The 19,930-nt window shown below is 40.5% G+C and overlaps 2 protein-coding genes across 2 annotated transcripts in view; both read right to left on the bottom strand.

Moving 5' to 3' along the window:
• Nucleotides 1-531: 531 nt before the first annotated feature.
• Nucleotides 532-15,244, bottom strand: wee1 (WEE1 G2 checkpoint kinase). Its single transcript, XM_061774018.1, has 10 exons — nt 14,313-15,244; nt 9,256-9,470; nt 7,202-7,268; nt 6,905-7,077; nt 5,926-6,194; nt 5,757-5,846; nt 4,581-4,666; nt 4,331-4,501; nt 1,073-1,218; nt 532-767 (listed from the first exon to the last, which is right to left on the bottom strand). The coding sequence occupies exons 1-10, from the start codon at nt 14,781-14,783 to the stop codon at nt 650-652; spliced, it is 1,806 nt and encodes a 601-aa protein (XP_061630002.1). The 5' UTR covers nt 14,784-15,244; the 3' UTR covers nt 532-649.
• A 3,157-nt stretch (nt 15,245-18,401) lies between these two features.
• Nucleotides 18,402-19,930, bottom strand: part of znf143b (zinc finger protein 143b) — a 23,630-nt gene continuing 22,101 nt past the window's right edge. Inside the window, exon 15 of the mRNA XM_061774016.1 lies at nt 18,402-18,786. Coding sequence (XP_061630000.1) covers nt 18,703-18,786 — 84 coding nt within the window. The 3' untranslated portion in view covers nt 18,402-18,702. The remainder of the gene's footprint in view (nt 18,787-19,930) is intronic.

Below are 19,930 nucleotides of genomic sequence, written 5' to 3' on the forward strand. Positions count from 1 at the left end.
TTCATGATTGGTTCCTGTTCGGCTGCTAGGTCAAGCAGAATGGAGAATCAAGCAGAATTAGCAGAGTTTGATATGTATTTTACACATTTGCGATGCATACACATCTTTTTAATTTGAGATGCAACTATGGCAATGGCAAGTTAGATTTTCTAATTAGGTTGCTTTTATACAAACATACACACAAATACGATATGAACAAGGGTATTGTCAATGTGTATTTAAAGGTTTTGCATAGCTACCTTTTTCTCTGCCAACTGGATTGTCTCAGCAGTGTTAAAAAAATAACAAAATTTACTACACACGTTTAATGTCCTTGAAGACAAAATATATGTATATGTTGCAAGTCAGCCTAAAAAGTGAACCGGTTGCATTTTGATGTGGACTTATCTCTAGCAGTATTTGCTCAACTTGTGTGTGTGTGCGTTGCTAACAACTGCTAGATGTCAAGTCAGCACTTTATTAAGGAAAACAATAAAGTATGTAATAAATATTTCATCACTTTTGAACTAAACATAATAGAGTGACAAACAATGAGAAGATAGAACGATTTTTATTAAATAACTTTGTACAAGCTCAGGAATGCAAAGTGTTGATTGAAGGAACATTAACTTTTTTTTTTTTTTTTAAACTTATGTACAGCAAAATGAGTTCAGAAGATGTTGAGGCTGACAGATCGGCTCATCATCTTCCCAATGAGCCTGGAGGTGCTGCTGCCGTTTCCCGTCGCCCTAACGGAGGCTCTGGCCAGCTGAGCCTTCTGCAGCTCCCTGAACACACAAAAAAATGGTCATCAACATTCTGCCCCAAACCATGCCACCTGTTTACAACTTAAAGGTCTTAACATACAAGAGTTCAAGGTTAAAAATGGTGCAAAATGAACTGGTTTGGTGGTCCACGTAATATGTACCACAGTAGTGTTTTTCATTGTATTGTTTTATTTTGATGGCCTACAAGTGTTTTTCAAGCAAATATTTACTGGAATTATGACTTAATTACTGTGTTAGCGTACAGGTTCTGATCTCCATCGTAAACAAAGAACACTATTTCTTTAGTTTGTCAACAAACCACTCACCTTTCCAACAGGGCATTCTTGCACTTGAGGGCATTGTTCTCCACTCTCAGCTGGTCGGCGCTCGTCTTGGTCGCTGTCAGCAGCACCGGGTGGCGGATGAGGTTGGTGGCGGAAGGGCGATGGGTGGCGTCCGGGTCGATCATCAGCTGGAACACACCAACAGGACAAGTTAACACAAAGACGTCGGCAGCACTTTTTTTCCAATACAATCGTGTATAGGGATGCACTGATTCCCCCATTTTTCCCCATACCGGATACAAGTAGAAGTACAGGGGACCGCCACGGATTCACCTATTCGCAGATTTAAATATATAATTTTTATTTACATTTTTTTTTATACACTTTTTAAATCTATTATATTTATGGGGTGGGAATCTACCCCCGTTTTTTTTGCAGAAACCGCCTATTGGCAACATTTTCCTGTGTATTCACGCCAAAAAAAAAAAAAAAAAAAAAAAAAAAAAGAAAAGAATTCATGGCCATTATAATGGGCATACATTATTCGCAAATTTTTGCTCTTCGTGGTCAAGTTCGGTCCCTATCCCCCACAAATAGCGGGGGGTCCACTGTATTTAGATTTGAGTACACACCGATACTTGATAATGGCATTACATCTTGGAATTGTGATAAAAGGGTATTAATTTCAATCAAATATTGTTCAGAAACACAAACTAACATTGAACATCACACGTTACACTCAAATTAATAATTCAAGACTCTAAATTGCCCGTAGGTGTGATTTGTGAATGGTTGTTTGTTTATATGCCCTGCAATTGGCTGGGAAGCAGTTCAGGGTGTACCCCCCCGAATTGGGATAGGATCCAGCACACCCACAACCCTAATGAGGAGAAGCGGTACGGAAAAGGGATGGGTGGATAGATGATACTGCTGTCTCAAATTCTGTGAAGCGTTTATATCATACACTCAGTACCAACATACGCAGTTTAAGGACAGAAGAACAAAATGCATGTTAGTAGTAGTTTGGGGGGGGGGTGATTACTTCACGAGTTATCTATAGGATAATTGATTCTCCTTTCCTTGAGCCGTCACCTTATCGTGGTGGAGGGGTTTGTGTGTCCCAATAATCCTAGGAGCTAAGTTGTCTGGGGCTTCTCGCCCCTGGTAGGATCACCACCCATGGCAAACAGGTCCAAGGTGAGGGACCAGACAAAGCACAGCTCCAAAAACCCCTATGAAGAACAAAATATATGGATCTAGGTTTCCTTGCCCGGACACGGGTCACCGGGGTCCCCCTCTGGAGCCAGGCCTGGAGGTGGGGGTCGAAGGCGAGCGGGCACAGCCCTAAAGTGTAACGTGGATCCCCCCTTCCCATGGGCACCACCTGTGGGAGGGGCCATAGGGGTTGGGTGCAGTGTGAGCTGGGCGGTGGCCGAAGGCGGGGACCTTGGCGATCCGATCCATAGCTACAGAAGCTGGCTCTAGGGACGTGGAATGTCACCTCTCTGGCACGGAAGTAGCCCGAGCTGGTTGAGAAGTTTCGACTAGATATAGCATAGTCGAGTGGTGTGTTTTGTGGACTTGGAGAAGCCGTTCGACCTCGTGGAGTCCTGTGGGGGGCGCTTCGGGAGAGTAGGGGTACCGAACCTGTACGACCGGAATCACAGTTTGGTCCGCATTGCCGGCAGTAAGTCGGACTCGTTTCCGGTGAGGGTTGGACTCCGCCAAGGCTGCCCTTTGTCACCGATTCTGTTCATAACTTTTATGGACAGAATTTCAAGGCGCAGCCGAGGCGTAGAGGGGGTCCGGTTTGGTGGCCTCAGAATTGCATCTCTGCTTTTTGCAGATGATGTGGTTCTGTTGGCTTCATCAAGCCGTGATCTCAAACTCTCACTGGAGCGGTTAGCAGCAGAGTGTGAAGTGGCTGGGATGAAAATCAGCACCTCCAAATCTGAGACCATGGTCCCCAGTCGGACAAGGGTGGAGTGCCCTCTCCGGGTCTAGGATGAGATCCTGCACCAAGTGGCGGAGTTCAAGTATCTTGGGGTCTTGTTCACGAGTGAGGGAAGAATGGAACGGGAGATCGACAGGCGGATCGGTCCAGCGTCTACAGTGATGTAGACTTTGTATCGATCCATTGTGGTAAAGAAGGAGCTAAGCCGAAAGGCGAAGCTCTCGATTTACTGGTCGATCTACGTTCCTCCCCTCACTTATGGCCACGAGCTGTGGGTCGTGACCGAAAGAACAAGATCCCGGATACAAGCAACCGAAATGAGTTTCCTCCGCAGGTTTTCCGGGCTCTCCCTTAGAGATGGGGTGAGAAGCTCGGTCATTCGGGAGGGGCTCAGAGTAGAGCCGCTGCTCCTTCGCATTGAGAGGAGCCAGATGAGGTGGCTCGGGCATCTGTTTAGGATGCCTCCTGGACACCTCCCTGGTGAGATGTTTCGGGCACGTCCAACCGGGAGGAGACCCCGGGGACGACCCAGGACACGTTGGAGAGACTACGTCTCTCAGCTTGCCTGGGAATGCCTTGGGATCCCCTCGGAAGAGCTAGAGGAAGTGGCTGGGGAGAGGGAAGTCTGGGCTTCCCTGCTGAGGCTGCTGCCCCCGCGACCTGACCTCGGGTAAGCGGAAGACAATGGATGGATGGATAATTGATTCTAAAAAGAAATCCAACTGCATGTTTTTCCTGTCCTGCCACACATTTCACAAAAATGTCGCCTGTAACACAAGCCGTTGTGTTTAGTTATTTAGTTAGTTAGTTTTGCACTTCAGGGCCACTAGACAGTTCAGTAAAGTGGTGTCTCAGTCTGAACACTAGGGGCGCTATGTAACAGGAGTACATACAGACAAAAAAAGAATGTGCAGTCTGGTAGCGAGACAAGTAAGAATACGGATACCATGTTATCTCTGTGGGTTGACTACATAAAGCGAGAAAAAGGAAACAAGACTAATTCTTGAAAATACCAAATAAAGCAAATAAATGTAGTTGCACTTTAACACAAGATCGCACGCTTCTCTTTCCTCAATGTGCTGCATTTATTAATTTTTATTTACCCAACTACGAACAAAGTGTTCATATTGACAGTGTGAATGGATCATCACGCTTGTCTGGGTTTTCTGTAAAAAGAAAAGTAAGGTGTTTTCTATTATGGCTCTGATGCTGGCAATATTAAATCAATATGAATAAATCACAGCTCTTCTGCTACGGCTCAGACAGGGCTATTTTGTGGGATCTTTTTGTGAAAGAGGCCAAGTGTGCTGTTAACTCTGGCGTCTTGGTAATAGGGTCATACACACCTGGAGGAGGCTGAGAATCTCTGCAGAGAGAACTTGGGGGACAGTGGGCAGTTTCCCCCGTCTGATCTCGTGCCAAGCATCGCCATTGCGGGGCAGCGGCTCGGCCCCCGCCGCGCTGACCACCGTTAGGGCAAGGGCGAAAATGTCGGCCTTGGCCAGATTGCTGCAGTCCTGAGGGAAACCAGAGGAAGCCAGTGAGACTTTGGTGAAGAAACAGAACTATGTGCTTTTCAAAATTTTGAGGACAAACCTCCTGAAGAACTTCATTGGCCAAATATCTGCTGTCACCTTCCTCCACTTGATGATTGTTGGCCCGCGTCACGTGACCAAGATCGCCTGAAAAGATTGAATACACTTTAAACGGGAAAAATATGAAAAAAAAAATCTATATATTTTAGTAGCATTTTATATATTTATATGTGAAGAGATACGAGTTTTTTCGGTATACGAGCAGTCACTTGACTGATTTTGGTGGCAGTAATGCGCCATTAAGCCTGTTTTGCCACCTGTTTTGTGCTCACATTTTCCATGTTTTTAGATTATGCGCAGAGAAAATGTTATTACCGTGTTAGTACCTTACCGTTGAGTGCAATATTTCTTATGAAAAACATGATAAAAAAGATAAATTTGTGGTGTTTTTGCTGTGGCTGGAACGATTAATTGCATTTCAATGGTGAAAGATGGTTTGAGACACAATCGTGGGCACAGAAAGAATTCAACTCTTATCGCAAAGCTGTATTACCAGTTTACCATTCGCTGATTTTTTGGGGGGAACCTATCATTTATTCACAAAAATAAATAAATACATAAATAAATAAAAACCTCGCCTAGTCACGTTTTCATGCTCAGTTCAAAGTTTCAATTTAGTGCCATCTTGGTGGTGTTGTTGGGTTCAATTCGGGTGTTTTTGTGTGTGTTTGAGCTGTCCTGTTTTGTTGGAGGCCCTTGAATGCACCTTGTGTACGTTTTGGTTTAATTCATGAAGTGTTTTGTTGTCTGCGTTTGAGATGTCCTGTTTGTTGGTGGTCCTTGAATACAGCTTGTGTACAGTCAACGGAAAGTTTGTTTTCGCTTCTCTAGCAATACAGTTACTGGAAGCCCAAATAGTCCACTTTGCAGTTACTATTTGTCTGAAGTTTCTAACATTTATTTTGTGTGTAAATGCCAAAAGGTGAGTTCAATGATTTATTCAATGATTTATACCGTTTGTGTAAAGCGGATATTTGTTTGCCCATGTGTGATGTTATATCATTTTGTGCTAGCATGTTATGTTTGTTCTGATTCTTTTTTTTTTTTTAATTATCATTGAGGTATTTTGATATTATGATATGTTGTATGCTGCTAACAAAAGACCTGGGAAACTATTTTCAATTGTGAAAAAAAAATGCATAATATGTCTCTATGTAAAAAAATTAATAAATCAAACCTATTTTGTAGACCACACTGGTGTTGAGGCCATCCTCGTCGTCACCCTCGTCACAGCTGCTGACAGACTTGCGGGATATGAAGATGTTACCTTAAATAAAAAAAATTAAAAATGTCAAAATAAAACAATTTCCTGCTTGTTTCACAATAAAAGCCTTCTGCCAACTCACTGGGCTTGATGTCCATGTGCACCAGCGACATGGAGTGGATGTACTTGAGTCCACGGGCCACCTGCAGGAGCAGGTCCTTGAGCTCTAGCTCTGACAAGCGGGCGAGGCGCCGAGCGTTGTCGGCCATCACGTCTGACAACGTGCCGCCGTTGCAGTACTCGTTCTGGATCAGCATGTGGCCTTCCTCCGCCCACGCAGAGTAGTAGCGCACCACATGCCGGTGCTGGCCTAACACAGCATGAGCATACACCTCGCGGAGAGCGTTTTGCCTGCAAAGAGAGAGGAGGAGAAAGTCCGTTAACTCACAGTCAAACTTAAATAACTACCACGGGCTAGGACGCAGGACTGCGCAGGGACGACGGCAGCCCAGCGCAAGCGTGTCCATATATGGCACTGGTTGCTACGCAACCGAACAGAGAGTAGCCTGGTGCCACTTACAATTCTGCCAAAATCTCTTGCTGTTGTCACTCTAAAATCTCCCGCCACCACTTCTCCTAATGGATACGCTGTCTGTTGTCACAGCTGCGCAGCGCCCGAATTGAACACTTTTCAACATTCTACTGGATTTCATCACTGTACCATGGCAGCACATATACAAATGAATGGGCTAGTCAACAGCACACTGCGCTGTGCTAAATCCAGTGTGAAAAAGCCTTTAACGGGGGAGAGGCATACACAGTGGACATAAAAAGTCTAAACACATCTGTCCAAATGCCAGGTATTTGCGATGTAAAAAAATGAGGTCAAGATAAATCATTTCAAAAAAAATTCCCACCTCCGCGTACATAACCTGTACAAATTGAAAAACACTGGAATCTTACAAACCTATTCAAATATTCATAAATAATTTTTTTTTAGCATGTATCCGCCATAAATAGTGACTTTATAATACTTAGACACAAAGGATGAACTGCCCGCCGTTAAATGAAAATACAGCATCCATTTTTAGAGAGGCCTCTGTTGAAAAATCAACACTCACTCGTCCACTGATCCGGCCAAGGGCTTCTTGGAGCACTTGATTGCATAGAGGCAGCCGTCCAATCGCTTCACACACTTGTACACAGCGCCAAACTGGCCGCAGCCAATCTTCTCCAGCTCCAGGAACTCAGAGGCGTAGCGTGACATCATGTTGCTCTCAATCATGGTGATCCTCTGGGAAGGAGGAATGCGTGTTAAACCCAATAATTGAGGCAGGGCATCAATTAAAAAAGGGACACACTGACATAAATTAAAAAAAAAATTATTATTATTATTTTTTTTTTTAAATCATTGTTACCTTGGATGGTGGTAGGATTTCATCCTCACTCTCGACATCGTTTGCCTCCATGTCTTCACCACTGGAGCTGTGTGGAGAACTGAAGTTATTTAGCATGTTTTAGCACAACATGAATCCATTTAGAGTGGCCAATTGAGTTGCTCTTTTTTTAAGTGGTCGTGAAAGTGTGGTTCACAATGTAAAAACCTAACAGTCAGTTTCGAAAATGGTCTGAACATGATCTCAACCAAACAATGATAAAATTCAGCTTTTATAAAAATAAAGTGTAATACACACAAATCGCATGCATATATATGGAATACCCCAAAACTCAAGGAAAAAGACATTGGATGGTCTAAAAACAGTCTTTACATTCTCAACAAAACAATGTTAAAATTCAACTTTTAAAAATAAACTACTAGTTTCATATATTAAAGGATACTGGTGTGCGTGTGTTTTTAATAACCAAAAACACATGTCAAAAGTCATTGGCCAATCAATAAATGGTATGAGAATGATCTCAACAAAAGAAAATGTTAGGATTTCTTTTGATTGCTGTATAAAACCAGATAGAAGTTTGTGTGGGGAAAAACTATCAAAAAATTATGTAACCTTATTGGCCAGTCTCTAAATGATCTCAATAGAATTCATCTTATTTTTGAAAAAAAATGTTTTTAAACAAGTTCTAGGATAGTGACGTCTGTGTCTACTGCACTACAGTGTGGATAGTTTATTTCTTCTTTCTAATTTATGTATAGTTTTTAATGTTTCTTTTTTACTAGAGAGCGAGGGAAACAGCATTTCCATACTTCTGGGATATAAAGTGTATTGACCCAAAAAAAAATAATCCTTTGATTAAAATACAAGTAAAAAAAGAATCTGTCCATTGGGGGCAGCAGCGAAGGGCATGGTGGGGGTGGGGGACTAGGCATGTTCACAAGCACACGTCACAGTTTACGAGCAACCATGAGGTCTTGGTTCCCATCCAAAGGTCGGGGAGGTGAGTGACATGCTGTGTAATTACCTTAATTTTACGTTCAAAAGAGTAACCGCGAACCCCCGCTATATTGTGCTTGATCTTTCTTGCACACTACTATATCGCAATTGTTCTTTTTAATGGGTTTTAACAATGTACAGTATAGGTAGGTTCAAATTAAGACTTCCGCGTTCAGTTGTAGCACCATTTTGTGCCGCAACACCGAACTCTGCTGGATGTGGATACAGTGTAGCCAAGAGAGCAGAAGAAGCAGAAACTAGAAAGTATATACGCCTGCAATTAATGCTGTACTGTATGGTTTGGTAGAACATTTTGGTGTTTAAATATAATGTTAATTAAATGTGTTAAAGTAGCAGTTATTTGAATGTTTGTAATTACAGTAACAACTACGCAAATTCCCATCAGCCCATCTATCGCGGTTTGCATTATAAGTTACTATTAAGCTAGCAAATTTTCGTGAATATATGGTTTGGTGTTTAAATATACTGTTTAATTCTCTTTTCAGCGGCACGGTGGCGACTGGTTAGAGCGTCAGCCTCACAGTTCTGAGGACCCGGGTTCAATCCCCGGCCCCGCCTGTGTGGAGTTTGCATGTTCTCCCCGTGCCTGCGTGGGTTTTCTCCGGGCACTCCGGTTTCCTCCCACATCCCAAAAACATGCATTAATTGGAGACTCTAAATTGCCAGTAGGCATGACTGTGAGTGCGAATGGTTGTTTGTTTCTATGTGCCCTGCGATTGGCTGGCAACCAGTTCAGGGTGTACCCCGCCTCCTGCCCGATGACAGCTGGGATAGGCTCCAGCACGCCCGCGACCCTAGTGAGGAGAAGCGGCTCGGAAAATGGATAGAATTCTCTTTTCTTTATGTGCCAGGTTTATAGTAAACTGCAACTGGGAGTGACAAACAGCTTGAAGCAAGCAACCATAGCTTCTTATTTGGAGAACTGTGCAAATGAGAGCGAGAAAGAGAGAGAGAGAGAGAGAGAGAGAGAGAGAGAGAGAGAGAGAGAGAGAGAGAGAGAGAGAGAGAGAGAGAGAGAGAGAGAGAGAGAGAGAGAACTAAGGATTATTGTAACATACAGGTTCCAGTGTGGCCTCTTTCTGTTGTTCCTTTGCTGCGTGGCTGACTGGATGAACGAGGAGTCAGGCGTGAAGGGGTTGAAGTTGACCAGAGGCGTGTGCCGCCTTCTGCCACTGTCACGATCTGTGATAGACTTTGACATCTTCTCCGCAGCTCCCACTGTCTTCAATAGAGGGCCCTTCCCGCTGGAAACCCCTACGCGGGACAGAAGGCTCTGGAACACAAACGCAAAGTACTTTAGTGCCCATGAACAAGCAAAAAGCAGCTTAACTATCCACCTAGAGGAATCTTTGTCTTGGTGAATTCAATGTTAGTGTTTTTATCATCGGTGTTTGAAACATCCTGTTTTTTAAAAAATAATAAAATTTAATAATTTTTTAAACCAATAGCTGTCAGCAATAATAAAACGAAAACGAAGAGACTGGCAAAAAAATTGAAAAAAAAACCAACATCTACTAAAAAAAGAAAAAAAAATAACATTCTGGTTCAAAATAGTAAACTGTTCTTCACCGATCTAGTGTGGTTTCGCATGAAGAAAGAAGAAAGAAGCTCTCTTCCAGCTGTAACCCAATAATCTGTTAAACAGTTTTAATCACATTTGTCCAGGAGGGGGAAATCTTAGGGCACTCACAAAAATATGGAAGTGGCCCACTCATGTGCACCCACATTTCCTGAAATTACCATGTCCAGCATTTATTCTTAGAAGTTCCTGTGCTTTGGGGAGAAAAAATAAAAAAGCATAGCGTTTTTACAGGTAAACTTCCTTCATAGGTCAGAGCTCCAAGTGGTTCCCATTGTTATACAAATATTTGACCAGTCTTCTATTCCAACCTCCTTTTCCCATCTGAACTTAAAGGGGAGGGAAACCCACATTTATTTATTTATTTTTGCAAGAATACATTGTATGTGCCACAACGAATCAAAACATGGTATTCTGGTTAATATTCTGGTTTTGTAATAAGAATTAAACAGAATAATTCATGAATCTCTAGCAAACTTGGAGCGTAGCCATTTTAGGCAAAATCCCCCTCTGCTGGCGACCGAAATTAACGTCACACCTACCCCCACTATGGTTATGTACGTCACGTGACCAAACCTGGAAAACAGATTCGCACTCTATTGGTGCATCTGATTTCTATATTTGGAACTTCCATCGTTCCTTGATGACATCACTTCATGGAGACGTCTATTAAAGATGATGTCACTTCATTGACAAATGTCACAAATAAACCGTCTGCGTGGCTAATTATTACTATCACGACAAATGTCCACTTTATGCTTTATATATTAAGAGAGATTACATTAAAGTCAAATATAATCAACACGGTTACTCTCTGCAACATTGCAGATGCAAAGACTATCCTGACTGGTCCATCCCAACGTGATAAACGCAACCATCGCCACGTGACCAAACCTGAAAGCATACGCAGGCAGTCTGCAAACCTGTTGTTAGCAGACTCCCTGTGTATATTGCGGTTGCTGACATGATCGTTTGAAGAACATTTTAGCAAGTTCAGGTTCAAACGATCATGTCAGGAACCCACAGGATACACAGTCTGCGAACCTGTTTTACAGAGTTGGTCACGTGACGTACGTAAGCATCGTGGTCACCAGCAGAGGGTAATATTTCCTAAAATGGCCGCACCCTGAGTTTGCTGGAGATTGATGAATTATCCTGTTTAATTCCTATTTCACAAACACAATATTAACCAGAATACCGTGTTCTGATTCGTGGTGGCACAAACACCCCCTAAAAATCTGTGGGTTTACTTCCCCTTTAATGTAGATAGTACACAATTTCTTCTTCATTTGTAGTGCTAAGTCTTCGAAAACTTAGTCAGTGTTCCTTTACATGCATCTATAAAAATTGATTGATTGGTTGGTTAATAGGTTACTGTCCTGTTTTTTGGAGATATCTGCATTAAAGTGATGTCTTTGAAGATATATTAAAAAAAAAAAAAAAAAAAAAGCATTTTCCTAAATTATGTTTGATAGTTGTTAGAAAGTGTGAAGACCCTTTCTAGATATTTTCCAATTTGCAGTAATGCCCCAGCTGCACGAGTGTTTACATCTACAAACGATTTTTGCAGGAATAAATTCTGTGTCATATGCAGGCGAGCGGGTAATCTTTGCAAGACGTCCTGTTTTGTTGGTGGTCCTTGAATGCATCTCGTACACTGTCAAGTCAAAGTCTGTTTCTCTCCTGATGCAGCTAAAAATAGCTTGTGTCGTCTCCTCTGCCGTTGCAATATATTTGCCTTTGTTCCATAACATTTATTATTGTGTACAAATGCCAAAAGGAGAGTTTAATGACTTTATACAATTTTTGTAAAGTGCTTGTGCGCATATTCATTTGCCCATCTGTGATGTCATGTCAATTTGTGCTAGCCTGTTATTTACGCTAGTATGCTAACTAATACTATTGACTATAACAATTTTGGTTTGGTTCTAGAATGAGCACCAGGTCACTCCTTGCTGCTCATTTTTTTTCCATGACCCATCGACCTCACTGGATGAATTCATACACATGTGCCTACATGCGTCTACCGTTTGTAGACATATGTCCTATTCATTACTTATTTCCTATACAAATAAAAGAATAAAACATGCTTTTTTTGGTTTGTTTATTGACCTTCTAACATTTTTTTCCCCTTTTATGTCTGTTTGCATGTGCTTTACGCTTATTAGTCTTAGTCCAAGCCAATTCACAGCTGGCAAAGAGCCTGCATATACATACCTGTAGCAAAGGACATTCATTCAGGCTCATTGTATATTATTTCATCCTGTATATACATGTAATTATAGGTACTTATTTTATAATCTTGTGAGAAAATAATCATGTTATTTAGTTGTAATTTATGGCAAAAGGGGGAGGACCGTGGTTTTGCCAGCCCACACTGCCATTAGCAATGATGAGGAGGACCAAGGGGTCTCGCAGCGGGGGCCACTCAAGCTAGCAACGCCACTGTTTACAGCATGGGACCGCGCGATCAGCTAATTTGGCATAGTTCTCTTGGGCAGCGCGCTCCAATGTTTTTTTTGCACCACAGTCCGGTTTCTCAAAGACGTTTTGACGGAACATCGTAGCTGCTGTACAGCAAGACAGAGACGCCCACGCTCGTCAGCAGCCCCTGGGTGCACTCAGTCACCATCCTCCGCGAGTGTCGTCGTTAGCGGGGAACTTTCTTGTGTGCCACACGCTCAAAGCTGAGCTCAACTAAACTGAGAAACGTTTTATATATTTTCAGTGCGTATGCGCACAAGTTATGTGCACCCCTGACTACTGATGAGCCTCCCGTGAAGGTGGTTTGTTTTGACGACTGAATACAGTCATTTATGTTACATGGGTTCATATGATTGTGTACATGCTGGATGGTAGCTATTTTCTTCATTATTTTCCACATAATATGCATTCTAAATTTGAGTGAATTAGAAAACGTGAGCCAGTGTTGTCCCAAACTCCCCTCAACTGTGGAACACCCTCCCAGACCACCTGAGAGTCCCACAGACAAAAAAATGCTTTTAAATGTGAACTTAAAACCGCTTCTTCTTTTCAATAAAGATTTTTGCTAAATGTGTTTTTAGCTTCTCCTTTAATTACTCATTGATATTGATAAATCTAATAATAAACAAATTTTATTTTTCTATAATTTATTTATTTTTTATTTCTCTGCTTCTCGCATTATGAGATAAAAATGTATGTAATGTGCAAATATTGCTGCTGTGACAATATAATTTCCCTGACATGATTAATAAATTATCTATTATGAGGATATAAAATTACCAATATCGGGATTGAGGGTGCAACAACTGATTGATTAATCGACAACTAATCTATTATAAAATTAATCCACAATCCATTTTGATAAGCGATTAATCGTTTAGAGACCTTGTTTACCTTAGAATTGTCCAAATCCTCTGAATTTTAGTGTTTCAACAGTAAAAATGCTCCAATTTCTGTAGTCCTCCATGAAAGCAGACTGATTACACTGGGTTACAACGAATATTTTTGTATGTTTTTCCCCCCAACTGATTTAGGGCAATTTTGCATTGCTGAATCTGAAAATTACAGGTTTTTATGTCAAGTTGTTACTAATTAAACATTACAAACTTTGCATACTGTAAATTGAATAGTAGACATTGATAAAAGTTCCTGTAAATTAAATGTTACATCATCATTGTTGAAAATTCGGGGCGTGAATCTTCGTTTAATTGAACCTCTCAAGCGAAAATACCTGTACCTCTAAACAAAGACGTGGCCATAGTTCAAAAAGTTGACCTGATGGAGCAAAACCGATGTGATTTTTGGATTCAGCACATCAAAATTGTCCTAAATCAGTTAAAAAATCTTAAGACAATAAATTTGCTGATGACAAGTGTTTAATTAAAATAAGATATTTGTAAACATTTACTTTCACATTGTAAAACAAAACATTTTTGCCTATTTTCTGACATGTTAAAGATCAAACCAGTAACTGAATCTGAATCAATCAATTTATGTTCATCCATTTTCCAAACTTTTACTTTTAAAACACGTAAATAATGCCGTCTTCTAAACAAGGCATGGACATGAATAACTGTTTATTTACCTAATTCATTGATTATCAAAATAATTGTTCGTTGCAGCCCTCATCGAGATTTATTTAGTTTTGACCATTTCCCCCAGCACTGACTTGGGTGTGTAACACAATAAAATGTGAAACGAGTCATTGGTTATTCTACAAATAGCCTCAACGTGAGTCGACACAGACAGAATGTTAAGATTACCTTTGTTTAAAAAACATATTTTGAAAAGTATGTAACAGTTATTTGGGGGGAGCAAAAAAGTGAAGTCATTTAACGCCTATGAACATGCAGCCATTGCGTCATTACTGAGGAGCTCCAGCACATTACTATTATGCAACAGCAGCCACGTTATGTGGGTCACTGGGTTGCCAACTGACGCTGCAAAATTGTTGACATTTGAAACTCGCCGTTAGTCCACAACAAAGAGGACATTTTACAATGTGTGTGCAATAAATCACATTTAACGCGTTTTAGGACAATTCTTACTCACCTTTGGTGTGTGCGGCGTGTCAAAAAGTCGCAGCTTTCTCAGAGTTTTGTGCGGAGGTGTGTCGGGGCATGTGGGGATCGGCGAGCCGCAGCCGTCTACGCTGGCCCGGCCGTACGACTGCTCCGGTGAGCCGGCATACAACCACGATGCTTTCCTAGGCGACGGCGTGCAGGCGGCGAAGAGCTCCGACCTCGGGGACAGCAAGTGCGACGGGGAGTCAAAGCCCTCTTCCGACCACATCTCGTCCCCGGACTGCCTCATTTGGGGGCTCCCATTGCCACCGCCTCCCGGTATCGTGTCGCTGTCGCTGGTTCGCATCGCTGTCGGGGAGTCCAATTCGTTGAAGCCCGACTCGTTGACGTCCTCGACCGAGTCATCCTCGCCGTCGCTCGCCGTGAAATGAAGTTTCTGGCGGACGGGTCGAGCGTTGGACGAGGGGGAATCCTGCCAATGGCTACCGCAGCGCAACATGCTAGCCAAGTTAGTTTTGGTTTTTTTCTCGGTAAAATTTGCTCGTCGAAAAATAAACAAGCACTACTTGGAACCTTTCCCCAAAAAGTCCACTTTTTAACTACCTTGAGTGAAGGTATTCCACTCACCACCATAAAAAAAAACGTCTTTAGCGTAGTCCGCTAGCCTCGAAAAGGCTATGTTTTAAAAATAAATAAATAACTCCAGCCCACCACGTTGAAGAAGTGACCGACCGAATGAGACGAAAAAGAAACCCGAAAAAACGATTAAACTACCCGCTTGAGTCGGGTATTGCCCTCCGGCCCGGCAGCTCTCCTCGGTCCGTCCCCGACAGAAACGTAACTGCTCCACAAGCACCACCAGACACATAAAAGACGAAAAAAGAAAAAAAAAAACCGTCTCGGTAGAAGTCCACTCCACGTTTCTCGTCACACGCGAGCTAACATACTTCGCGCGACAGTTAGTCATGTGGTGCCGAGCAACCAATCAGAGCGCGCCTGCCAAATCTTAAAAAATGGGACGTTGAGAAAAGAGTGGGCGTGGCGTCATCACGCTGCTAATTTGAGCCAATAAAGGCACGCTTGCTTACTTTGGAAATTCTTTACACGTAACCAAAACATAAACATCTTCCCACGTATTAGTTGAATTTACAGTATTTCACTTCATAAATCCCTACCCTTACTTGCAAATAGAAAGATTATGACATTACAGATCATTTTGTAAAATTATTTCCTGTCAGTGATCTCCCTTACGTTTGATGTTACCTATATAACCATTTTTGTTTAAATGTTTTTCTTAATTATTATTTTATATCACAAATTAGAATATATTGATCAATGTATTTACAATAGTTTTACTTGATAGTTCAACTTTCAAATTGTATGACATTGTTTGGCATCCTGCATAAAACCAACTTAAAAAAAGGTTAGAAACATTTAAAATACTAGATTGTATCAATTACTTATTATTACTACATCTTGTAATGTAATATGTAAATATATTATATGTAAACAGATAACTATCAATGTACATTTTGTGGTATATGAATTTGTTTTTATTTCGCTTTGTTTTACTCTGCAGCATGCTGTCTGGACTCTGCAACTAGGTCAGCATTGCAAATAAGAATCTGTTAATAAGGTGCAACATCAATAGTTTGCCCTCTCCTTAGGAAATGAAGGATGGAGACAATTAACTGCAACCATAAGTTTAAACAGTCTGAATTAAGATTCTACAAAATAATGCTATAACATACCAATGGCATTTGTTACACGAGAGGCTGTTTTAAATGCCAGTGGAATCTGTGTTTGCACTGCAGTTGAGCTCTTACCACCTGCAAAAATATTAAAACGACGTCATGCTAAAAATCGCTCACCATGACAAATGTAGCCAGAGGCCGAGCTGCATTGTGTTTGTTTACTAGCCTGGGGCTAAAACAACAAGCGCTTACGCTTCCTGTCCTTTACCTAATAGACTTGAAAACAAATGTTTACATACACTACATAGAAAGACACATGCTTTGCTTTCTCACTGTCTGACATGAAATCAAATGTTTCCTGTTTTAGGTAAATTAGGATTACCAAAATTATTTCTGTTTGCTAAATGGCAGAATAATGAGAGAAATATTTTTGGTGGACAATGTTTCATTACTGTCTTCAAAGCCAGAAGTTTACATACATTTCATTAGTATTTGTTACCATTGCCTTTAAACTGTATGACTTGGATCAAACCTTTTGGATATCCTTCCAAACATTTCTTACAATAGTTGGCAGGAATTTTGGCCCATTCCTCCTGATGTAACTAGTGTAACTCAGCCAAGTTTGTTGGCCACCTTGCTCGCACTTGCCTTTTCAGAACTGCCCGTAAAATGTAAATAAGTGTATAATTGAGATCAGAGCTTTGCAATGACCACTCCAAAAAGGACTTTATCCTTAAGCGTAACCAGTTTGGTAGTATGCTCAGGGTCATTGTCCATTTGTAAGACACATTTGCACCCAAGCTTCAACTTCCTGGCTGATTGATGTCTTGAGGTGTTGACTCAGTATTTCTACATTGTTCTTTCCTCATGTATTTTGTGAAAGGCACCAGTCCCTCCTGTATCAAAACAACCCCACGATGCTGCCACCTCCATATTTCAAAGTTTAGGAAGATGTTCTCATGCTTATAAGCCTCCCTTTTTTCTCCTTCACAAAACGTAACAATGCTCAACATGGCCAAACAGTTACATTTTAGTTTTGTCAAACCACATTTCATGTCTCCCAAAATTAACTTCTTTGTCCATGTGCATTTCCATGCTGTATTCTGGCTTTTTTCTTTTGGAATAGCTTCTTCCTGGTAAGAGTGGGCTTTCAGCCCATTTCGGTACCGTGCTCATTTCACTGTGGATAATGACACACTCTTACCAGCTTCAGCCAGCATCTTCACAAGGTCTTTTGCTTTTGGTTTTGGGGTGATATGCACATTTTGGACCAAAGCATGTTCCTTCCTGAGTGGTATGATGGCTGAACATTCCCATGGTGTTTATACTTGCAGATGAACGTGGCACCCTCAGACATCTGGAAACTGCACCCAAGGGTGAACCAGACTTGTGCAAGTCCACAATTCACTTCCTGATATCTTGGGTTATTTCTTTTGACCGTCCCATGACGTTACACAAAGAAGCAGTGTGTTTCAGGTGTGCCTAGTTCAAATACATCCACAGGTGTGTCTAATGAACTCAAATGTCAAAACAACCTGTCAGGAGCTTCTAAAGAAATGACAATCATCTGGGGTTTCCCAAAATGTTTAAAGGCAAAGTAATCTTACTGTATGTACATTTCTGAACTTAAATATAGTAATGAAAAATTGCCCAAAAAGCATCGCTCTCTCTTTCTGGCATTTAGCAAATAATTTTGGTAATCCGAATTGACCCAAAACAGTCAAGGTTTAGTCTGGTTCCATCTGAGACAATGAAAAAAAAAAAAAAGTGTGTCTTTTTATAGTGTGCATATCTAAACATCTGATTTTAACTGTATGTTCTGTGTGGAAACTTGGTATGGCGAAGAGGCGTACAGAATACCAATACATGAACCATTGCATTACACCACAGGTAATAACATTTTGATGCATGCCTGTCAAAATAATTATAAAATTATTTTTCAAATACAAGGCAAGTTTGACCTGGAATGTATGATAAATACTGTATAGTATTTCACTGTACAGGGATCCTCAGTTTACTACAGAAATTGGCACTGTGGTCTATCACTATCCTACCCTAAAGCAGTAGTAAAGCCATAAATACAAGCTATATATACACAAAGTTAACCTTAATTGAGAACAGAAATCTCTGTTGCAATGCATTTTATTTAATCTTTATTTATATATTATTACATCTGAAAAAATATTTGTAGGTCATCAACATGAAAATAATTAAATGAAAAACTACAGTGGTAACTGAGTGCGCAGTTGATAACTCAAAAACCTCATACAGTATGTCCGTTGTAAACAGAGGTGCCCATGAAATGTTATTACTATCCGACAGACCAGTTGAGGATCACTGATAAAAGTGATTAGAGTTAATCTTTTGTGATGTGAATATTTACCTGTAAAAAAAAATAATAATAAAAAAAATCAGATCCTTGATGCTTTTAAATTATTTTCTTTATTATTAGAAATAGCATTAGCTGTACCCTGCACTGTGAATGATCATTAGAAAGTACAACCCACACCCCATCATCTGTTTGGTTGACAAAATTGTCCAGTTATCAAAATCCTATTTACACTTAAAAAACAATGTTCATTTGCATGATTGCATGTGGCGGTGGGAGGGAGACAAAACAACTTTGAAGGAAGACTTGCGAGTTCGCTTTTGCTTGATTCTTTTTTTTTTTTTTTTTTTTTTTTTTTTTTTAAAGTCCAACTTAATTCCGATTCCCATCTGATATCAATCGTCCAGGCCAGGTGACTCTCCTTGCTGGATTCTTGAGGCTATTCGGATGGCTTCCTCCAACGACGGCTGATCGCTAAGCTGCGTGTAAAAATAAAAAAAAAAAAGATGACAAATATTCATAAGGGAAAAAAAAACAATGCTATCATTATACATACATTCACTTTTTTATGTTAAAAAACTTACACATTTCTCAATCCACCATTCATTCCAATGTCGGGATGTTTTTCTGCTTGTTTGGGCTACACTTTGTCACATTTCACAAATTTCTGCTTTTCCATAATTTGATGATTAAAAAAATTTCGTCTTTCCAGCCATTTACGCAGTCACACTTTTAAGTATTTACGGCATTCAAAAACACAAATGCAGACACATTCATAAAGATTCCAGAAATGCCTTAAAAAAAGTTAACTAATTTATATGGTGGTGAGTCAACATATTTCTCATGATGTATGTTTTGTAACTTTATTCTGCATTTATTGTACACAGCTCTCAGAGTGACATGAATTGCTCTCCCTTTCACCCTCATGTAGTTTCTACACATTTGTTGTTGTTTTTCGTTAAACATCACACAATCCCATTGATGGCCTAGTTTTGCTTGCTTTGTAATTAACATGACAAAGTGGAAATCGGGTTTTTCCAGGGTAAACAAAAGGCTGAGCGACAAAATCACAACCTTTGATGTGACTGAAGGCCTTCAGGTTATTTTGAATCCTGAACCTCCATAACATAAAATTTGTCTCTTATTGCCGTTTCTAACTGGGGATATTGAAGGTGACCAACTCTTACAGAATCATGTCAGAAACTTCCTAGAGAGCATTTGAAGACGCCTTTACCAAAACGCGACACGTCCATTTTGATTATTCTGAGAAAAATGACGTACATTGTCAAATTTTAAAAACATTGACTTATCCTACTAAAAACACAAATAAAGTTAAAAAAAAACAATTAGCTTGGTTTGAATAAGCTCAACTAAAGTTCATAGAGTCTCCGTTTGAGGAACTGTTCATTTGAGCCAGTAAAAAGAACTGTAATTATAAAAAAAGAACTAACAAATTCCCACAATATACAGTATATTAAAAATATGATTGGATGGTTGCATCATATTTTTTCATAAATCTACCGCACTCAAGTGACCTTTAGAAAAACTAAAGAGAAAAAACCTTTTCTACAGTATAGCGAATGTATTCTTGAAAAAAGAGACTTCAAGGTGTTGAATGCCCCT

This window comes from Phyllopteryx taeniolatus, chromosome 5, assembly GCF_024500385.1.
Source record: "Phyllopteryx taeniolatus isolate TA_2022b chromosome 5, UOR_Ptae_1.2, whole genome shotgun sequence".
NCBI lineage: Eukaryota > Metazoa > Chordata > Actinopteri > Syngnathiformes > Syngnathidae > Phyllopteryx > Phyllopteryx taeniolatus.